The 23,729-nt window shown below is 41.4% G+C and overlaps 1 protein-coding gene across 1 annotated transcript; it reads left to right on the forward strand.

Annotated features, from left to right (window-relative positions):
• The first annotated feature begins 1,101 nt into the window (after window positions 1-1,101).
• On the forward strand, window positions 1,102-22,323 carry LOC115266514 (alkaline phosphatase, tissue-nonspecific isozyme). The gene is made up of 2 exons (XM_062843864.1): window positions 1,102-2,152; window positions 21,695-22,323. Exons 1-2 carry the CDS (start codon window positions 1,102-1,104, stop codon window positions 22,321-22,323), a joined length of 1,680 nt encoding a protein of 559 aa, XP_062699848.1.
• Window positions 22,324-23,729: the final 1,406 nt, after the last annotated feature.

Genomic DNA, 23,729 nt, shown 5'->3' on the forward strand with positions numbered 1-23,729 from the left:
ATGTTCATTTGAACCCTCGGATGCCCCCTTGAAACCCCTCGGAACTGTCCTGAAGTCAGCCGACATACCCTCATGTTACTCACTGAAACCACAAAAAGCAGATTGAAACCCCCTGGAGCTCCGAAATGACCTGAAAACTCCAGGATCTCACTGAAACGTCATAAGACACCCGGAATCTCCATGAAGTTTTCGGAAACTACTCTGAAAGCTCCTGCATTTCTCTGAAATCACTCCCAAACTCCCTTGAGACTACTGGAGTGAGTTTGCGTTTAAAGCGCCCTTTGAAACACCCGGGGACTATCTTGTAACCTTTCGATCGAAACTCCTCATGATAACCCTTGACATCTTCTAGAGACTCATCCTCCTGCCACTTCGTAGTCAATTCAGATATTGAAGTGATTTTATTTAGGAAATTTATCCATTTCCTAGAGCTGTACGCTCATATTTTTTTTCCAATTTTTGTTAATATAGCACAACTAATGCTAAGTGATTTCGTAGCGTATCTGGAAATGATTATGTGCAGGCAAAATTAGAACACCGAGGGTAGGCTGTATCGAGGGTACGTTGTATCGAAGATTGCCTGTAAATAACTCTAAACCCCAATCATAATAATGCATTTTCGGTGATTCAAAACTGTTTGGGGTTTATCTGGCTCTGTATGAACGACAAAAACGATTATCATATCTTCATTTTCTTCCTCTGTTTATCTATTTATGAATGAATGCACTGAACGTACATCCGTTGTAATATGGTATTGATAAACTCTGAGCACTGACATAAGGCATGACCACACTTAACTGAACAAGCGGTTTTGCTCGTCACATTATCCATCCTGCATAGATACCGAAGATAAGCCGTTCTTAATTTAAAAATAAAACCTAATTTCCCAATTTTTTGAAGGGTTATCTATGTAATTTATCCACATGAGCTTAGCGAGCATTGCGTTGATCAAGTCGTTATCAACCCATTTTCTTTTTTGTTCGGATATCAACTGCATTGATAACACGGACAACGACAACGACCGACGACGACTCGTCTGAACCACTGTGGATAAACCCAGCGCAGTGAGCTGCTTGCTTCCAAACTAGTTACAGAATGAAAATGTGTCGTGCAAAGTGTCTCATAGCTCTCGCCACCTTCGCCAACTGCATCTTCGCGTTTCCAATCGAGCCGGAGCTAACTCCTGCTCCAACCCCATACCCAACGCATCCGATGGATGACCCCGAATGGGTACCACCGCAGGGACCCTACCACGAACTGGATCAGAAGTTCTGGATCAACTCCGGTCAACGGCTGGTCGCAGACCAGCTATCCAAAAATCACCCGAACCTCAACCTGGCGAAGAACGTGATCATCTTCATAGCGGATGGCATGTCCATTACCACCCAATCAGCTACCAGGGTCTACATGGGCGGTGAACAGCTGGCGCTATCCTTCGAGGAGTTTCCGTACGCGGGCTTGGCCAAGACGTACTGCATCAACTACCAGGTGTCGGACTCGGGTTGCACGGCTGCGGCCATTCTGACCGGGGTGAAGAACAACTACGGCACGATAGCTGTGAGTGGACACGTTCCGCTGATGAACTGTGAGCGAAGTTTGGAGGAGGAGAACCGGTTGACGTCGATTCTGAAGTACGCCCAGCTGAGTGGCCGTTCGACGGGGATCGTGACCAATACGAGGATTACGCACGCTACGCCGGCGGTTGGGTATGCCGTGTCCGGGGCTCGGTACTGGGAAGATGACGAAGATGTTCCGGGGGAGTGCGTGGATATCGCTAGGCAGCTGGTTTACGGAGATGTTGGACAAAATTTGACCGTTGTTTTGGGAGGAGGTTCGAGGCATTTCTTTCCGGCGGGAGTGGCAATTGAGGAGCATGGATCGGTTGGGAGGAGACGCGATGGGCGGTACTTGGTGAGCGAGTGGCTGCAACTAGCTGATCGGCAGGGAGACCGAGCTGCGTATGTCAGCGATAGACGAGAGCTGGCTAATGTAGACGTTGGCAAAGTTGATCGATTGCTCGGGCTGTTTGCTGGAAATCACATGAGTTATCGACTGGAACACGCGCCCGACGAACCAACGCTGGAAGAGATGACTGCCAAAGCGCTGGAGTTGCTGTCCAAAAATGACAAAGGTTACGTGTTGCTCGTTGAAGGTGAGTTATTGCTGTTTTCGTCCGCTTTTTTAAACTTTTGAAGAAGTATGACGAATTGATTGTTTCGTCACGCTCGTCAGCTCGCTTCTAGCAAAGAGCCACTCATGCCGTACATGTTTTCGAAACCGAGCTCCACAAGAACAAATCAATTTCTTAGAAGGAAGCCAAAAAAGAACACACCGTTGATGGCTATTTTTCAATCGAATGAAAAATTGATTCGACCACCACCGACCGACCGACCGTCTGACCGGCAGTTCTGTGTTTAGGTCATGAGTCAGGAGGCGGAACAGGAACGGGAACTACGGGAGGGTTGAGGGGGGCGTTCGCTTTACGCTTCAATAGCACCAGACTGGACGACGGTGCTCGTTGGCTGGGCGACGACCGACGGCGACGGACGAACGACGGTTCGGAAGCCGGAAATTGTGTAGAGTGCATTTGTGTGTTGCTGAAGCTGAAAGCAATACCCGAAATCGATAGGAAATGGATTTTATTGCACTGCCTGGGTCAAGCTGTGGCCTGTTGGGGTTTGCTGTGGTTGGGCCGGTTGGGCGCTGTCCATAAACTACGTAGAATTGTTTTAGTCATTTCAAACTCCCCTACCAGAATTATGTCCGTTATTTTTTAAGGTTATTTTTATGTGCTTTTGATTTATGCACCTTTTTATGCCGTGTATAGAAAGAGGGTGAACTATTCAGAGCCAATATTATTCATAAAAAACCCTGATTAATCCACCTAGTGGTGATAGTGCCTTTCTCGTCGAATATTTACTCATGATGTCGACGTAAGCCGAAGTGTTCCTGAATCCTGAGAATACTTTATTGAGAAAAGCAAGAATTTTATCAAAGCCATTATCGAATAGAAAAACTTATTGATGACGCATATTCCGACGTTATGTTCAACGTATAGGCAGAGCTTAAACATATCAGAGCTCTCAGTTGACTGCTTGACCACCTTCACTGTCATTGGAGGCCAATCAATATAAAGACGATGATTACAAGCCAAGATATAACCTTTTTCACAACCACAGATCACTTTGGGGTCGCCGACAAAGTTTTTTCTGTACACTTCAGGCTATATTTTATTATCGCTGATTACAAGATCCATGTAAAATTGAACAAAAAAATGCAAGCAAGTGAAATTTCCCAAACTAAATCGCAATAAAATTTCAACCACATTACAGAGCGTGAGGGCGCAACCAGTCACATCAGAATTTTGTGTAGTAACTTTGGACGCAAAAGGGGATTGAAAAAAATGTTCAGGGTTGTTGCGATTAAATTTTAATTTTCCCATACAACGTTGACTGTAAGGATGAGTAGGAATCTGAAATGGTGTGATTTGATGAGTTCTGAGATCACTTTAGTTTTGTCATGATGAAGAGAACAATCACACATATCTATCGCTTGCTATAATTTTGCTCACTTTCGTAGTACCGGCAAAGCACCCAAAGTTGGTTCTGTAATACTGCTGGTAGTCTCCAATGTTCTTGCTAACTGGTAATCAGGTTATCAAAAAAAGCCGCGATTTGACGTGTGGCATGCATTAACTTGGTTAACTTTTGTATATGGCCACTTCCGGCGGGACACCCGGAACCACAAACACTACCGGTAATAACTTATGTAGTCTGTGCCTATTTTCTTACTAACCGTTCATCAGGTAATCGAAAAGGCCGTGATTTGATGCACCGAATGCATGAGTTTGGTTAAATTTTACATATTGCCATTTACGGCGAGACATCTGGAACCAGAACAGTACCAATTGTCCCAAATATGGCATGAAACTAGTTTCCTCTAACTGTTCACCCGATTTCCTAGAAAGCCACGAATTGATGTGTCACATGCATGGGTTTGGATCATTTTAACATTTTACCAATTCCAACAGGACACCCGGAACCGGTTCTGGAACACTACCGGTAGTCTCTAATGTGATCTGAGACTATTTTCTTGCTGATCGTTCTTCAGGTTATCGAAAAAGCCGGTATTTAATGAGCCGCACGCATGTGTTTGGTTTCCTTCCACATTCGTCCACTTCCAGCGAGACACCCGGAATCGGTTCTGGTGCACTACTGGTTTTCCCTAATGTGGTCTGAGATTTTTTGTTAACCGCTCATCGGATTACCTTAAAAGCTGCGATTTGATGTGTCACATGCATGGGTTTGGTTCTCTTTTACATTTGACCACTTCTGGCGGGACAACTGCAACCGATTCCGGAACACTACCGGTAGTTTCTAATGTAGTCTGGTTCTATTTTCTTGCTAATCGTTCATCGGGTTTTCAAAAAAGCCGCAATTTGATGTGTTGCATGCATTACTTTGGTTCACTTATGTATTTGGCCACTTCCGGCGGGACACTCGGAATCGATTCCGGAACACCACCGGTTCAGAAATGGTCTAAGACTCTTTTCCTGCTTACCGTTCATCAGGTTATCAGAAAAGCCGCAATTAAGTGTGTCGCTTGCATGGGTTTGGTTCACTTTTGTAATTGGCCAATTCCGGCGCGACACTCGGAACCGGTTCCGGAACATTACCTGTAGTTTCTAATACGGTGTGAGCCTATTTTCTTGCTAACCGTTTATCAGGTTATCGAGAAAGCCGCGATTTGATGTGTCGCGTGCATAGGTTTGCTCCACTTTAATATTTAGCCACTTCCGGCGGGACACCAGGAACCGGTTCTGGAATACTACCGGTTCAGATATGATCTGAGACTATTTTCCTGCATACCGTTAATCAGGTTATCTAAAAAGCCGCTATTTGATGTGTCGCATGCATGGATTTGGTTCACTTTTTTATTTGGCCACTTCCGGCGGGACACCCGGAACTCGTTTAGGAACACTACCGGTTCAGATATGGTCTGAGAGTATTTTCCTGCATACCGTTCATCAGGTTATGGAAAATGCCGCGGTTTTATGTGTCGCATGCATAGGGTTGTAGCATTTTCATATCTGGCCCCTTCCTGGGGTACCGGTCCGGAACACCTAAATGGCCATAACTCCGGAACGGCTGGACCGATCTGAACCATTTTCAATAGTAAACAATGGGACCAGATTCCGCGTCGAATGAACCGTCGGTCATTAAAATCGGTTGAGGTTTACTGCCAAAAAGTGATGTGAGTTTTTTGTACACACACATCCACACATACACACATACATACACACACACATACATACACACAGACATCACCTCAATTCGTCGAGCTGAGTTGATTGGTATATGTGACTCGACCCTCCGGGCCTTCTATCAAAAAGTCATTTTTGGAAGGAGTGAACATATAGCCTTTCCAGTATACTTAGTGTACGAGAAAGGCAAAAAGTAATAAATACGGCAATTATGGCAGCGACGACTAAGCGAAGTTTAAAGAGCAGAGCAAAGGGAGGATGCAGGGGCATTTCAGGAGGTCCCAAGAGATCTCAAGGACGTTTCAAGGGATCTCAGGGTCCTCTCAGGGGGCTAAAGGGAGTTCCAAGGGGTCTCAGGGGTGCTTCAGGAAGTTTCAGGAGCGTTTTAGGGGGTCTCTGAGGTCTCCAGGTGGCCTCAGGGATGCTTCAAGAGATCTTAGGGGGTTCCAAGAGAGCTCCAGTAGGTCTAAGGGACGTTTCAAGAAGTTTCTGAGGATTTTTCTTTTGCGGATTTCAGAGGCGTTATGCAAGCGTTTTCTGGAGATTCGGTAGGTGCCAGGTGCGTTTTATGGGTCTGAGGGGATTTTAGGGAGATTTCTGAGGCATGTCAGGAAGCTTCAGAAGCGTTACAAGTAGATTTTCGGTGGTTTCGGAAAGTCTCAAGTGCGTTTCATGGAGTCCTTGGGGGTTTTAAAGGGATTTCGGAGTCAATTTAGGGGGTTTCAGAGGATTTTCAGCAGATTTCATAAGTGTTACATGGGGCCTCAGGTTTCGGGGTTCCAGCAGTACTCCTGTAAAGCCTTCGAAAACCTCAAGTAACTCACCTTTCCAAAAATATCTATAGTACAAAGGTTAATAAAAAATGTTCACAAACTGGAGATTGGCATCTTGGAATCAGAAATGGCGTAAGTTATCGGATTCTGACATAAACTCACTAAACCAGGTGCGACCATATTAATATGTTGTGAGTATTCTAGATTGTATATTCTTGATTTCAGAAAATAATCATCGGATTTCTGTACAAAAGCTTCCAGCAATTCCTTCAGAAAATCAAAAGCTCAACATTCCTTCAATTTTTTTCCACGAACTACTCTAGCAAAACTTACACAGACTGCTTTGGAAATTCTTCCAAAGTTTTCTTCATGAATTCTTGCAGGGATTCCTTAAGAAATTTTTCTGGAGATTTCTCAAGTAATTTTTTATGTGATACCTTTATAAATTTGTCCAAGGATTCTATCAAGAAATCTTCTATGGTTTGTTCTGAAGCTCCGGCAAGTGGCTCCTTAGAAAAAAAAAATCCAAATATTCAATTAGAAATTCATCCAAGAAGTACAACAGAGATTTGTTCAGCAATTTCTCCAACAATTCCAATGAAAATTCCTGCTATAATTTGTCTAGGAACTTCTACGGAGATTCTTCCAGAAAATTCCGCAGGATTTCCTCCAGGAGACAAAGAGATTACTACAGAAAATAGATATATCTTCATGTGTTTCCAAAAAAATCCTCCGCAATTTCCTTAAAAATTAACTCTAAGATTTTTTCTGCAAATTCATGGAGAAATTTACTCAGAAATGATTCCTAAGGTTTGTTTCAAAAATTTGTTTGAAAATATCTCGAGTTTTTTCTATGATTTTTTTTACAGAAGCTTATCTAGGCGTCTTTGTTAAGTATTCCTACAGAGTTCCTTCAGAAATATGTCCACAAATTGCTTCAGAAATGCTTTCAGAAATGATTTTAGCAATTCCTTCATAAAATCAAAAGTTCAAAATTCTTCCGGAAATTTATGCATGGATTTCTTAAGAAAATCTTCACATACTCGTTAAGAAATTTTATTTATTGATTGATTTATCTTTATCAGAAATTTTCTTAAAGTTTACCTAATAAAATGTACTGAGAATTCCGCCCAAGGCTCTTCCGAGGAATTTATCCAGGATTCCGTCAAAAACTTCCCAGGCGTATTTTTGTATATTCCTCTGGAGATTCATTCGAAATTTCTTCCTGAGATTGTTACGGAAATTTTTCCGAAGATTTCTTGAAAAATTCCTTCAAAGATCCTTTCAGAAACTCCCGCTTGAATTTCTTCTGATATTCCGTCAGGAGTTCATTAATAAATATCTTCAGAGACTTCTTCAGGAATTTCAATGCGGGGTTTCATAAACAGCTATGTCATGAAATTTTGGGGAAATTCATCGAAACATATCTTTTAAAAAATCCTACAAATATTAATTTGGAAATTCTCCTACTTGATCCTATAAGAATTCACTGAGAAATTCTTACACGTATTTATTTCAAACATTGCTCCTGTGGCTCCATCGGAAATATCTCCAGGAATTTTTCTACAAAAGTTTTTCCAGAAATTTCACAAAAATACCTGGAAGAATGCTTGAAAGAATTCTTGAAAGAATCTCTGATGATGATGTTTGTTTGTTGTTTGTTTGTTTATTATCGACACTTTACACAATTGTGCATTCGTGTCGAACTCTGATGATGATGATTTTCTGCAGGTATTCATTCTGAAAAAAAACTTCTTGTTATAACTCTGAAGATTCCTAGAAAAAAATTCTTTCACTAAAATGCCTGGGAAAGTACTTGAAGAAACTCTTTATCCATAGCTTCTCAAATCCTAGAAAAAAAAATCATGAGAAAGTTACTAAGGAATTCTGAAAGTTATTTCAAGGACAATTTGCTTAAGATATGTTTGAGAGGAGTGCTGCAGATATCCGTAGAGTTATTTTTGAAGGAATCTATTCAAATTATCTACCAAAATTCATGCAGAAATTGCAGGCAAAGGTAGTGATGAAAATCTTTTGTAAATCAATCAATACATTTCTAACGGATCCCTGGGTGAATTCCTGGAGGAATTATTGGAAGAACTCCTGGAGTTATCTCTGGAGGAATTCATAGATAAAATTCTCAAAATTTTTCTCAAGGGATAATTACAAGAAAATCCTGCCGAAACAATAAACATCATAAAAAAAAGTTTTAGAAAACTTCTAAATGAATTTCTGAAAAAAAAATGATTTTTTTTGAAAGAATTTTTCAAAGACCTGCAAGAACAGAAGAACAATCTGCTTGTATTCATAGAAGAAAGTTTTTTTTATAAAAACTCCTTTTATGAAAGAATACCTGAAATAAGATCTGAATAAACCCTTAACAAACCCTGGAGGAACACTTGGAGAAACTGAAGCGTCTTTTAGAATCTCTTGAAAATTTTCCTGTGAATATATGGACTAAGATATCAGGAAACTCTGGAGAAATTTCAACAAGAATTCCTATGAGAGTGTTAGGAAAAATGTGAGACATTTTTGAATGAATCTCTGAAATAATCTCCAAATTCCTGTCAATGTTGTTCCTGGAATTGCATCTTTTGAAGAAATCTATAGACATGTCTCTAGAGCAACTCGTAGAGAAACCTTAGAAAAATTCCATATTCTTGAGAAATTTCAAGAAGATTTTTTTATGGAAAATTCTTACAGAAATATTTGAAGAAGCACATGAAAGAATACATGCACAAACTTACGTAGCAATCCTTGAAGGAATTTTCTTATATGATCGCCAAAAAATACCAAGAAGAATTTCTGAACGTATCTTGCTTGAACCATTCTAGGAACTCCTGCTAGAATCTTCGATTCGATTCTTCAGAAATTCCGTATTTTTTTTTTTTCTATAAATCTTTTAAGAATCCCTAAAGGAATTCCGGTATCATGGAGAAAATTCTTGAACAGTACAAAGGGAAAGAATAAATTCTAAAATAATTTTTGAAGGATTCTTCAGAAGAACTATTGCTTAACTTACAGAAGGAATACCTGCAAGAATGCTCCTCTCGCAATAATTACAGAAAAAAAAGTCGTGAAAAAATCCGTTATCTGAAGTAATTGCTGTGGGAGCTTAGCAGTATAAGGAGCGCTGAGATGTGGAAATTTTGAGTAATCAGCTCTAATTTTACCATGAAAACACTGTCAGAAAGTTAAAGTCTTCACTTCCGCACACTTCCGATTCTTTAGTTATCCGCATATCCTGTTTGCATTTTTGTTTTTGTTGTATGATAGTCAAGATCATGATTGTCATATAAACAACAGTTTTTGACAGTGAATTTTGGATCATTGACTTCATGGGGTTCCAGGGATCTCACGGGTGTTTCACGGTGTCTTTGAGGGTCTCAAGGAGCTTCCAGGGGGTCATTTAGGGGCGTTTATGGGGTTTCGGCCTGTTTAGGGGATCTCAGGGGACCTGGAGGTCTCATGGGCGTTTCAAGCGATCTCACAGTGTTTCAGGGGTCCAACGGGATTGGGGTAGGAGATGGTGGTTCCACGGGGTCTCTACAGCGTTTCACACTATTGATACGCCCTAAAATACCTGCAATCCCTATGAAATACCCTTTCAACTCCTGAGAGCACCTTACAAAAGCTCTTGAAACTGCTTGAAACGCCCCTGAAACCCCCATTATCCCACTAAAATACCTGCAATCCCTATGAAATACCCTTTCAACTCCTGAGAGCACCTTACAAAAACTCTTGAAACTGCTTGAAACGCCCCTGAAACCCCCATTATCCCACTGAAAGGCCTTTGAAATCACTCTAATCAATTCGAAATGCCCCTGAACCCCATTGGAACACCTTTAAAAGACTCCAGGTATTTCTTGAAACATACCTGAAAACCCCTTTAAACGCCCCTGAAACAGCCTATCAAACACTTCTAAATCCTCTCAGAACGCCATTGAAACGTTCCTAAAATCCACTGAAACTCTCAGAAATGTCTTTGAAATGCCTTGAAACGCCCCTGAAACTACTGGAAATCCTTTGAAGGGTTCTGAGAACTCTCTGAAATCTGAAACCCCAGCGAAACCTAACGGAACACCCTTAAAATGCCCCTGAAATGATCAAAACCCCTGAAACGTCACTGTAGCCTATTTGAATCCCCTCTTTTAGACTCTCTGGGAACTTGAACCAAACTCTTTTGGCCCCATTTCAAATACTCTGAAGGAATACCTGCTCTCGCGAACTAGATTTCCTCATGGAAGCCCTAACTTAATGTTTGCACAAAATTCTCTCCTTTCCGATTCTACCATGAACTTATTCGATTCTTTAAAAAATCTGCACCATTACTCAAATAATCTGAACGGTATTACAAAGCATCCGTGCGGTTCCTCAAAGAAAAGACAGTTACTTTAGGAATTTGGATAATTCCTAATGTAGGACGAACATTTTCTTAGGGAACTTTTGCCGCTTTCACAAGAAATTCGGAGTTTCGAACGATTCATCAGAGAATCCGGACGATCGAATGATAGCTTAATTTGGAAAGTTCAACAAGAAAGCCGCAAAGCATCCTTCCTAAGGACTACCGAAACCGTTAAGAAAGTTCAGTTCAAGGAATTCAGAAGACTCCGTATAGATTTTTTAGCGAACGGTTCCTCAACAAACACTGATGATTTGACAAAATACTCAAAATACGATATGTATTCAAGAAAACTAGATGCTTAATCCTAAAATAATCATACCCAGAGTAAGATGTTTCAAATCGATCGTTCAAACCGAAAATAGCATCCGTTCTCCTTCATTAAATCAATCGATTTTGAAATAGACCCTTTTCTGTAAGATTCTTTCATTCTTCGCATCTTCACGAGGTTCCCACGCTGAACTTGCAACAATCTAACGGATCTAGCAATCCCTTTTCCACAGTGTGTTTCCTCATTTCATTCAGGATTTCACATCCCATACTCCCCAACATGCCACAAACAACCACACCTCCTCCACCACCCTCAAATCCACAAGGGTGACCTTCCGCGAAATGAACCAAATTTCGCACAGTGACGCACGGTGGAGAGGAAGTCATCCAGCATCAATCACCTCAAGGACGGACGGTGGACGGGATACTGAATTCAAGAATGAGGGATAAAAAAAAACTTACATCCCTTTTTCCACTACTCAAGAAAGCGACTCAACGAACGATTGAAAGAATGGCAATCGAAAGAGGTTTTAACAACTCTATAAATCGTCCTTCGTTCGGACATGGGATGTGTGGGAAAAATAGGAAAACCCACGGTCGGATTGCTCCAACTCGGACGTTCATTTTTTCCCATCAATTTGGATTGAGGGTAGTCCTACAGTGAGTCACTGTCATATTCGAACAGCTTAAAATCCAATGAGAGCTTTCCTAAATACGATCCAGCAGTTAACCCTCAAGCAGTCTACTACATCTTAAGAATTCAAAATATATTTCATGGAACGTGCTCACCAGATGTCAAATAGTTTTGTCAAAGACAACTGCTCTCTAATTAACCAGGATGCATACAGACATGGGAAGGAAATTTTGTCAGGGTTTCGTCAATTTGTCTTTGATGTCACTGAAAACACAGACAAGCAGACGCAATACAAATAGGATCAAAAGTAGGAATTATTGGAAGAATCTCTGGTGGAATGCCAGAAGTGTTGGTCTAGTGGCAACCGTTTTTGATTCCTATGCAGAAGGTCCTGGGTTCAATCCCTGGCCCGTTCTTTTCCTACTACAGGAGGAGGCCAAAATGTTTGGGATAGGCAACTTTTTTTCCTCTCACAAAAAAAGTTCAACATGCTGTAAGGGGTGATACACAAATTATGTCACGCCAAAATCGGCCTTTTCCAACCCCCCCTCCCCCCTATGTCACACTTTTTGTATGGGACCTCAATATTTTTTGTAAGAGCCGTCACGCTCTGCAAAACCCCCCCCTCCCCCTAAAAGCGTGACGTAATTTGTGTACGGCCCCTAACTTTTCATAAAATTTTGACTGTTTATCAACCTATTATATGTGCATCATATACAAATTTGAGCCCGATTGGTTAATCTTTCGTGAAGCTAGAACCCTTTTCGTAAAACACTATTTATCAAACTGCTAATTTTTGAACTGTCATATCTCAGAAACCAGTCAACCGAATTGAATGAAATTTTGAATGTTTATCAGCAATATATTGGTATTACACAATTTATTAAAACATACAGTTGTGTTCAAAATAATAGCAGTGGCTGATCAAAAAATTAAAAAAGTAGAAAAAATCAAAACAAATGCAAAACTTTGGGATTCTTTTTTTTTTTGTCATTCTTTATTAAAACTTCTAACAAATTAGTACACATATTTTGTTTGAGCGAATTCATATATTTATTCTTTAAATTTAAAAAAAAACATACAAAAGTCGGTGTTCAAAAAAATAGCAGTATTCGAGCTCATTGTAATCATGTTTAATGATTGAAAATGATTATTTCTCATTAAAAGTTTTTGCGTCTTTTGTACTTGTTTTAGTACTTTGTAGCATATCCTTTATTCTTGATAACAGCAGCACAGCGTTTCGGCATTGAGTCCACAAGCGCTTGACACCGTGAGACAGGAATTGAAGCTCACGAAGTGCGAACTACACTCCATAGGTCGTTCGCATTTTTCGGGTTTGCTTCAGAAACAGCCTATTTCACATCTGCCCACTGGTTCTTAATTGGATTGAGATCGGGAGATTGTGCCGGCCACTCCTTAACCTCAATTTTCTTCTCAGTGAACCATGCCTTTGCACGTTTACTCGTGTGCTTCGGGTCATTGTCTTGCTGAAACACCCATTTCAGCGGCATCTCTTCCTCGGCATACGGTAGCATAACTTCATTGAGTATTTTGATGTACTCATGCTGATCCATGATTCCTGGTACCCGGTAAATCGGCCCCACACCATTGTAGGAGAAACAACCCCACACCATGATTTTCGCTCCACCATGCTTCACCGTCTTCAGTGTATACTTTGGTTGGTATTCTGCGCAAGGTGGACGTCTTACATACAGACGACGACCTTTTGATCCAAACAACACTATTTTAGATTCATCAGTCCACAGAACATTTCACCATTTTTCTTTTGAGACATGGCGTTTCGTCAACAATGGTACCTTCCGCGGGCTATGTGCGAGCAACTTAGCTTCAACCAATCGGCGCCTAACTGTAACCGTACTCACAGGTAGCTCCAGCTCTTCTTTGACTTTGTCTGACGTTATGGTTGGGTCCATTCACACCAGTCGCGCAATCTTTCGGTCGATTCTTTGGGAAGTTTTCCGTTTCCGGCCGCGAGTTTCTGCTTTTGACCTCCATTTCAAGGCATTTCGAATCATTTTGGCTGAACATCCCACTGATTCTTGCACTTCTCTGTATGATTTTCCATCCTTTATTAGCATTTTGATCAAACTTCGCTGTTCCTCGGAACAATGCTTACCGCGACCCATTTTTCTGTAATGGATTTATACCAAATTACTTATTTTTCTACTACTTCTTATTCGATTACTTACCAATCGCATATATGCTCAAACTTCCGCAAAAACACGAATGGCAACAAAATTTCCGAGATAACTTTTTCTACTGCTATTTTTTTGATCGGCCAAAGATGGACGCACGAACAGGTTTGGCTAGATATGTAAACATAAAGAGAACAAACGACAACAAAAGTGGTATGCTTCGGATGGAAGATGGCACTACTACAAATACACATGATCAGTTGGGGAGATGTGGAAGCAATACCATGAGAAATGTGTGAAACTGTCATGAGTGATACAGCACTGCTATTTTTTTTTGAACACAGCTGTAGGTACTTTTTAAACATTTAAAGTCATCATTGATTGACATTTTTTGGATTTTTCTCGAAAAAATGTAATTTTTTAACATCAATGCACGGTGGTCCACGAACCAGATTTACGAGGAAAGATGCATTCAGTGCCTTCAAATGATTTTTTAGACAAATATGGTCTTCTACAAAGCTGTTCCTAAAAATAAGGCCTTCTTTTCAATGTACATGAAAATTAGGGTGGTCCATATTTTCAAATAAATTGGAAACGAAACTTTTTTATTTGCAAGAATAACTATATACATTCTTCGCAAAAGTTGTAGATCTATCAATTTTGAGCAAGTTTGCTGAAGACAGTTTTTATGTAGCTTTGAAATTGACCGATCTAGAGATATTTTTCTGAATAAGCTTAGGGTGGTTCAAGAAAAATCAGTTTTCTGGCATTAACTATTTCAGTTGTGATTTTTCATCAAAGTTGCCCAAGAAACACTTGTAGGGCATTTGAAGACGCGTCGTTTCGTGCGCTGAGATAGTCGTTATCTCTTTTGGTTCAATAGTTACAGGTGTTTTTCGTAAAAAATCATAGTTTTTTGAAAAGGTGATATGGTGGGTTGGGGCAAACATAAAAAATATCTTTTGCCCGCACATTTTCAGCGCACGAAAATGTGCGTTTTTTTAGCTCTAAAAGTGGTTCTTAGACAACTTTGATGAGAAATTTGAAACAAAAGAGATAAAGCGTTTAAACTGTTTTGACCAAATTTTGAGCATTTTCCCATAGTTTTCATAGGGTGACGCTAAAACAAATCGTTTTACTTTTTTTTTTATCTGTATTAACGAGATTTTTAGCCCTTGGCTAGTTCATCTCGGGGGCAAATCGTTTTACTGCTTTATCTTTTTTGTTTCAAATTTCTCGTCAAAGTAGTTAAAGAACCACTTTGAGAGCATCCAAAAACGCGCATTTTCGTGCGCTGAGAATTTTGCTACGTCATTCCGTTCAAAAGATATTGATGATTTTCTAGAAAAAAGACACTTTTTAAGTATTTTTCACTTGAGTTACAAAAATAACACCCCTTTATTTTTTTATGTGTTTTATAACAACATTTCTTCTTTTGAATGCAGGCAAAAGATATTTTTTATGTTTGCCCCAACCCATCATATCACCTTTTCAAAAAACTATGATTTTTTACGAAAAACACCTGTAACTATTGAATCAAATGAGATAACGACCTTCTCAGCGCACGAAACAAAGCGTCTCCAAATGCTCTACAAGTGTTTCTTGGGCGACTTTGATGAAAAATTAAAACTGAACAAGTTAATGCCAGAAAACCCATTTTTTTGAACCACCCTAAGCTTATTCAGAAAAATATCTCTAGATCGGTCAATTTTAAAGCTGTCTTCAGCAAACTTGCTCAAAATTGATAGATCTACAACTTTTTCTAAGAATGTATATAGTTATTTTTGTAAATAAAAAAGTTTAGTTTTCAAATTATTTGAAAATATGGACCACATTAATTTTAATGTAAATTGAAAAGAAGTCTTTATTTTTAGGAACAGCTTTGTAGAAGACCATAATTGTCTAAAACATCATTTGAAGGCGCTGAATGCATCTTTCCTCGTAAATCTGGTTCGTGGATTATTGTGCAATGTCATTCAATTTTAGTTTCGACATCCAAAGAAATTTAACTTCTGTTCTCAAGAAATCTCCAATGAGCCTATTTGGATTGAGGAGAGAACACATTTAGTAATTTTTGTGTAGTATTGTAAGTTTAACTTATTGTCCTCAATATGGATGAAAATGTCAAACCGGTATAATTTTATTCATTCGTGAGAAAATATTACATTTTATGATGTCGCATGAAGTATCAATATATTGTTGATAAACGTTCAAATTTTCATTCAATTCGGTTCACTGTTCCTGAGATATGACAGTTCAGAAATAAGCTGTTTGAAAAATAGTGTTTTACGAGAACGGTTCTAGCTTCATGAAAGATTTACCAATCGAGCCCAAATTTGTACTTGGGGTCCCTCGACGTCCCTTCCCATCCGACGTCGCTTGTGTTGCTGGCACCTGGAACGACTGGAACGCTGCAGCATCGTAGTCCGGGTGGTTATCCGGAATCGGCAAGACACAAGCTCGTGCGATTGCCCGTTTGTAGATTCCATCCTTGGTGCGAACGCTGACAACTCTGATGAGTCCATCGGTGCCCGGGAAACTTCAACAACCCGACCATAACGCCACTTCTGCTGCCGTGAGGTTAGCATCATCGTTTCAATGTGGACGTTGGCTCGTTCCCGTGTCCAACGGGTTCGTTGTTGGTGCCCTGATAAATATTCCGTCGACCATCGTTTCCATAGACGACGGAGATATTCCTGATTCTGCTGCCACTGCGAAAGCCGATTGCTGGGTAGCTCTTCGTAGGATGGTTCGGGAATTGCCGATAGATGTCGGCGTATCAAGAAATGACCTGGAGTGAGAACATCCAAGTCCTCCGGCGACGAATTGCTCAGCTGCGTCAGCGGCCGAGAGTTGAGCAGTGCCTCTATTTGCGTAAGGAGCGTCTGGAATTGCTCGATGGTGACCAAGGCGTTGACCAGTGTGCGACGGAGGTGCGTTTTTAAGGATTTAACCGCGGTTTACCAGATACCGCCGAAGTGCGGCGATCGAGGAGGAATGAAGAAAAACTGAATGCCCTCGGCAGAGCATTGTCGAGTTATGTCCAAGCGGCTCTGCTGAGATCGGAACAGCTGTAGAAATTCGTTGAGTGTTCGTTGAGCGCCGACGAAATTTGTGCCGTTGTCGCAAGATATGGTTTTCGGCACCCCTCGACGAGCAGCGAATCTCTTCAAGGAAGCGATGAACGAATCCGTGGATAGGTTGCCAACCAACTCCAAATATATTGCCTTGGTTGATAGGCAAACAAAAACTGCTACAAAAACCTTCTGTGGGGCAGCCTTTCTCGAAACTGGCCGGAGATAGAACGGACCGCAAAAGTCCACTCCGGTGTTCAGGAACGGTAAAGTTGGCGTTACTCGAACCGATGGCAGATCTGCCATAATTTGCTCACTTAAGCTGGGTCGGCTGCGAAAACAGTTGACGCATTCGTGCGTTACCTTGCGCACGAGGCTTCTTAGTCGGAGAGGCCAGAATTTTAAGCGAATGGTAGCGGTGAGAAACGTGGGATCTATGAGCAGCCGATTCAGGTGATAGTATCGCACGACCAGTAGAGTGAACGGATGCTTGTTGTCCAGAATCATTGGCTGCTTTTGAGCGAAAGATATGCCTGCGTTGCTGAGGCGTCCTCGGGTTCGTAGAACTCCATCAACGAGTACCGGAGAGAGCGCTTTCAGAGCCGATGCACACGAGCGTTAATTGACGCTGCGTGAATTCACGCTGCGTCGCCGCAGCGTTCCTGTGGGGCATGCGTTGACATTGCGTGCCGCACACGGTGCGGCGCGCTTGCGGTGCGGCAGCATTGCGTTCTCGTGTGCATGCTCCCATTTGATTGTGTGTAACTCAGGACGCACTTGCGTGCACGCTGCGTGGACGCGCCACCTGAATGCATCGGCTCTCAGTTTGGACGAAGTCTTCACTTGGCAGGTGGCGCGAATTGAACGTAGATCTTCCGCAAAAGAATCTTGCTGGGCAAGTTTCACGAGCCTCCTCTAGTTCCGTCGTTGATAGAGCGTCGGTGTTTCTGGTCTCTGGTCTCTGGTAGGAAATGATCATATAGTAAGGGGCTGTCCATAAACCACGTGGTCATTTTTTGGGACGTAATACTTTGCGTGAGTCGTTAATTTAGATGTAAATTGACCAATTTATCCTTTGATTGCTTAAAAAAATATGTCCTTGCTTAATGGAAAACGTTGCTTGAAACTTGTAGAGGTTCGACTGGGAAGTTGACTTAATTCTCGGGGATTTCGGCTTTCAGTCACCAATTTGGCAGGAAACGGCAATCCCTCAGTATTGGAGAATCCTCCAGCGTTATCCGAAAGGCTTCCTGCAGCTTGTTCATGGTGGATTTTTCCATATTCGATACCGCTACTAATGTTTTCCCAACAACACTTGGGGCCTGCTTGAATCACTCGCAATCTACTGAAAACCCTCGTTAATATAGTAAAACACGTTTTTTATCACGAAAATCATAATCATAGTCACTTTCTAAACATTTCACTTTGCAAACCCTGCAAACGACGCGCTGCTTTAAGTTAAAAACAGGCGGTTTCGAGTAGCAGGAAGTAAGAGAGCAAACACATTCTTCTGCAAAGGTTTTCACTATCAGACTGGAGATTATTTGCTCGATGACACTTCTCACGGAACGGGGACACGCCGTGCATTGTTATAAAACTAGTTGACCAACTCACAGTAAAAAAATGAGAGTTTTTGATGCACTTTTCGAAAATTTACGGCTAGCTGACCATATTTTGGCAAGTGAAAATTTTGCCTGTCCCGATCATTTTGCCTATCTCCTGTATGTGCCGGTCATCTGTCAACGAAGAACCCTAACTGATGCTGGCATTGGTGTCAATTGAATGATCAGAGGCGAGTTAATTGATATCTCGATGGTAAATAGAAAAATGCGTGGTTGCCTGTCTCAATTTTAGCTTGAAATAACAGTTCATATGGGAACTTCGCAATACTGCTTCAGGAGTCCCAAGGGCGTTCCAGAGGATCTCAGCCGGTTTCAATGGGGTACTTGGAGATCTCAGGGGTTTCTGGGGCTTCAAGGGATCTCAGGAGGCCTCCTGAGTATTCTAGGAGAATCCAAGGACACTTTAGTGGATCTCAAGGGCGTTTAAGGGGCTCCCAAGACAGGTACCTGAAGGTTCAATGGCGTTTCAGGGGATCCCAAGGAATTTCACAGAGGTATGAGGAGGTCTCTAATGCGTTTCAGGAGAACTTTTAAAGGACTCTGCCAGAACGCCCTTAAAAGCTACTAAAATCCCCTGAAACACTCTTTTATTCGACCTTTAATGGTATAATAACAAATCATCAGTAAGAAAGTTGGATCACAATAATTCGCAAAAATGGATTGTAAATTTAAAATAACATTCAAAAAGAATAATACTTATTACCGAAATTTTAAAAATAGCGAAAGAATCTGCTGCAGAAATAACATTATCGAAAGGATGTATGTACGGAATTTGTAAATTATTGAGTTTTGCTTGATCAAATATTATAATTGAATATTTAAAAGGATTCAACGATATCCCTTATGTTGAAAATTTATCAGGGGAAAGACTATGATACTGAAGAATATGGTATAAATGATTCGCTATCTTATGAGCCGGAAGAAGAAGAAATTGATCGTATGTCAGAGGTGCTCAACCGTGAAAACTTGTACAATGAAGGACCAAGACAAGCATGACTGGAATGGGCAATTGAACATAATATAAGGCATTAACCCTCAAAAGATCTCTTACGGATTATAAAACACCAATATTGACATAATGATCTGCCTTCCATACACTACCGGTTACTCCTCAGAACACAAGCAATTTCATCAAGGACCTTCCAGAAGGAAGCTACTGGTATTAAGGCTTGGAGGATTGTTTGAACTAGTGAGAGGAAGCGAGCTTCTAGTGTTGGCCTGCAGACTGCGCTAGTGGCTGCTTTGTTTACTCTTGAAGGATGGAAAATTCCAAATTTTGTTTCCAAGTTCCTGAAGAATTCCGAACATTCTGAGTTAAAATTCCACTGCCTAATGAAACATAGTTATGAGAATTAGCAGATCCATGTGATTTTTAGTTGTTTAGAATGAAATTGGCTGTTGTGGGAATTGCTCGAGCTGCGGCCGCCACTAGTTCAAATCTAGATTAAAATTGGTTCAAATTAAGAATAAAATAATTATTGACAAGTAGTTGAATTTTTCAATGAAATGTGGTGCAAATGTGAACTTTTTACCACTTTACGAAAAGCTACCCGTGGCTTTCATATGCCTGAGACTTTACCGTAGTAAACTATTTCTATGTGGGTGAAAAAAATCAGTCAAAATTCCCGATGCTTCAGAAAGCCGCAATTTGGTTCAACTCATGATTACTTACCCTACTTGTTATCTACGCCTTAGAATCTGAATTTTGAAAATTTACCTGTATTGCGAAAAATTCTCCTGACTTCACCGGTGATTTTCAATTACCAAACTGAGGAGTACCGAATTGTAAACAAAACAAAGACAACTAATTCACACAACAAGCACTTAAAATGCTTATGCAACCTCACGACGGTATCTAGCTTGTTCTTTCACAGAAATCACTAAAAGCCCGTACCAACTCAGCAGATGCTAAGGTAAGTGACTGTGAATCAATGCATCGAAGTTCGAATCTCAATCATAATCATTATTTGTATATTTCAATTTCAGCAACTATGAACTGTATCCTACATCTAGACCAAGAGCCCTGGCAATTCTGGCTGAAATTCTGTGGGACATTTTTTTAAGTGCTGCACAAGTGATAATAAATGGCTGAACTTAAGATCATTAAGCGACTCTAAAAGCTTCACCTGTTCCTTGTCTGTTCTATTAAGCAAAAATCATTCCCATTTGCTGGATAATTACGGGATAAAGGTTCAAATAGCGTTTGCCTGGATATAAGCGCTTCTTCAACATTAATTCAGCCACATAGAGAGCTTAAATCAACTCATGACTGAATAAAATCTCCAAAGGTGGATGTTTAAGAGCTGAACAAATCATTACAGTTCTTTTGTTCAAATCAAGGCTGATTTGCATAAGCTAGAGAAGCGCTTAATCAACATCAACTTTATTTTTTGTGCATAAAATTCCCCCTTTTTAAGGTCTATTTAACAAACAAATATAAACAAAGTTTCCGTGTTGAATCAGTTTTATGTAGTGCAGTAATTTTAAAATGCCCATCTATTCGACACATGGATTTTGTACACTTGGACAGAATTGTTAAAAAGGTTTTTTTATTCCTTCCCTTAGTCGAGATATTAGCAATAATAGTTTTTCTACCACAGTTTAACCTGATGGAATCCAATTTTTTAGTTGAAAAATAAATAAATAAATAATTTCGAATTCTCGGACTTAGTTCCTATTCCTAATTGTATCTTTTTGTTGGTCAGGGATGCAGTCAAATCAAATCAATTAAACTTCAGCACTATCAAGTGAGAGAATTTCTTACTAGAGTTCTTTTGAATATATTCACATCCGTTTGAATAACTCCGTTGAAGATACCGACTTCAAATTTTTAACCATGGGTAAAATATAAGGAAAACACATTGTTTTAGGGGTCTCAAGTTAGCCTAGTGGTTAAGACTATGGATCGCCAATTCGGAGACGGCGGGTTCGATTCCCGTTCCGGTCGGGAATATTTTCTCGACTCCCTGGGCATAGTGTACCATTGTACTTGCCTCACAATATACAAATTCATGCAATGGCAGGCAAACAAGGCTCTTCAATTACAACTGTGGAGAACACTAAGTTGAAGCGAGACAGGCCAAGTCCCAGTGAGGACGTAGAGCCATAAAGAAGAAGAAGACATTGTTTTCACATTTCAAACTGGTAATAAATCGCGGCTTTGTGTAGCCTTGGCATCATACTGAAACATTAACGAAAGTGCTACAATCCGTACATTTCGGAGATCATACACACAAAATGTGGCATAGAAGAAGACAGCTTTTCATTAGCTTTGATCATTGCTGAGTATGAACACGAACGCTAGTCACTGTACGTTTGTTACACGCGCTCGAGATGAATGGTTCTTGGAATTCTTAGGGATGGACGAACCTTAGAACGATTTTGCATTTACTATATTGGGTGGGAAGGAATCAATGGGATGTTTTCCGGTGTGGCCAAACTAGATCGATTGAGAACGGTTTTATCACGTGGAGATTATGTTTTCTTTTCCTTCGTTCTAGGTGGCCGAATTGACCACGCCCATCACGATAATTTGGCTCGATTGGCCTTGGACGAAACGGTTGAGTTCCACCGGGCGGTTCAGCACGCAGCTCGCCTTACCAGCGAGGATGACACGCTGATTGTGGTGACGGCGGATCATTCCCACACCCTTACCATGGGAGGGTATCCTGTGCGGGGGAACAACATCCTAGCGACTGGGGATTTTTCCCGTCTGGACCGAATGCCGTTCTTCACCCTAACCTATGCCAACGGACCGAGCTATTTCGACCACTTCTCGCAGACAACCGCAGGACGGGCAAATCCCCTCTTCATGGATTCCCACAATCCGGCTTTCACTTTTCCGGCGGCGGTGCCCTACGAGGACGAGACGCATGGCGGCGATGACGTGGCCGTTTTTGCCCGAGGTCCGTACTCGCATCTTTTTAGTGGGCTCTACGAACAGCATCTGATAGCACATCTCATCTGGTACGCGTCCTGCTTGGGCCCGGACGGAAGCCTCCAAGCGGAAGCCTGTTCACGGGGAGTGGAAGGAGCTGCTGCCGCGATTGGAATTCCTTGTTTTGCTTGCATGGCTGGTCTGGTGGCGGCGGTGATGGTAATTGCCCTTTCCAATCAGCTGACAATTTAATCGAGTTAATAAAAATTCTTTTCCGAACGAAAAATTCCATCGTCGTCGGGGGCCATCAATCTTCGTGTGCGGTTGTTTGACAGGAAACCTGTTGCGTCTTTACTTGCTTTCGTCGTCCGGCTTTAGAGACAAGACCATTTGCTGCTGAGGCGAAGACTTTGTAGCTTTGCGGCTAGTATCCGCCCACTTGCACTCAATCACGTTTAGGCGAAGAAGTTTTCCGAAGTGCTCTGGTTCAATGAAGTCGGTCTGATTTATTACCGGAAAATTGGAAAATTCTTCGAATCGATGACATATTGCCGTTACTAGCACATTGTGGTCAGTTATGTACACTGACGGATAATATTTTGTACTGCAAGTAAAATCGTTGCTCGCGCAACTGATTTTAGTCTCAAGCTCTGTTATATCCGAATCACTAGTTCAGAGCTTCAAGCTCCACGTTTTTTCCTTGAGCTGAAGTCGCGAGCTCCTATTTTTGAGCTTGTAGCTCTTGTAACTTCTATCTCTGAGCTTCTAGCTCTGAGCTTCTGGCTGCTCTGAGCTTCTAGATCTCAGCTTCTAGCTGCTCTGAGCTTCTAGATCTGAGCTTCTAGCTGCTCTGAGCTTCTAGCTCTGAGCTTCTAGCTCTGAGCTTCTAGCTCTGAGCTTCTAGCTCTGAGCTCCTGGCTCTGAGCTTCTAGCTCTCAGCTTCTAGCTCTGAGCTCGTAGCTCTGAGCTTCTAGATCTGAGCATCTAGCTAAGAGCTTCTAGTTCTGAGCTTGTAACTCCTTGATTTTAGTCTCAAGCTCTGTTATATCCGAATCACTAGTTCAGAGCTTCAAGCTCCACGTTTTTTCCTTGAGCTGAAGTCGCGAGCTCCTATTTTTGAGCTTGTAGCTCTTGTAACTTCTATCTCTGAGCTTCTAGCTCTGAGCTTCTGGCTGCTCTGAGCTTCTAGATCTCAGCTTCTAGCTGCTCTGAGCTTCTAGATCTGAGCTTCTAGCTGCTCTGAGCTTCTAGCTCTGAGCTTCTAGCTCTGAGCTTCTAGCTCTGAGCTTCTAGCTCTGAGCTTCTAGCTCTGAGCTTCTAGCTCTGAGCTTCTAGCTCTGAGCTTCTAGCTCTGAGCTTCTAGCTCTGAGCTTCTAGCTCTGAGCTTCTAGCTCTGAGCTTCTAGCTCTGAGCTTCTAGCTCTGAGCTTCTAGCTCTGAGCTTCTAGCTCTGAGCTTCTAGCTCTGAGCTTCTAGCTCTGAGCTTCTAGCTCTGAGCTTCTAGCTCTGAGCTTCTAGCTCTGAGCTTCTAGCTCTGAGCTTCTAGCTCTGAGCTTCTAGCTCTGAGCTTCTAGCTCTGAGCTTCTAGCTCTGAGCTTCTAGCTCTGAGCTTCTAGCTCTGAGCTTCTAGCTCTGAGCTTCTAGCTCTGAGCTTCTAGC

Source organism: Aedes albopictus, unplaced genomic scaffold, assembly GCF_035046485.1.
Source record: "Aedes albopictus strain Foshan unplaced genomic scaffold, AalbF5 HiC_scaffold_6, whole genome shotgun sequence".
In the NCBI taxonomy this organism is placed as follows: domain Eukaryota; kingdom Metazoa; phylum Arthropoda; class Insecta; order Diptera; family Culicidae; genus Aedes; species Aedes albopictus.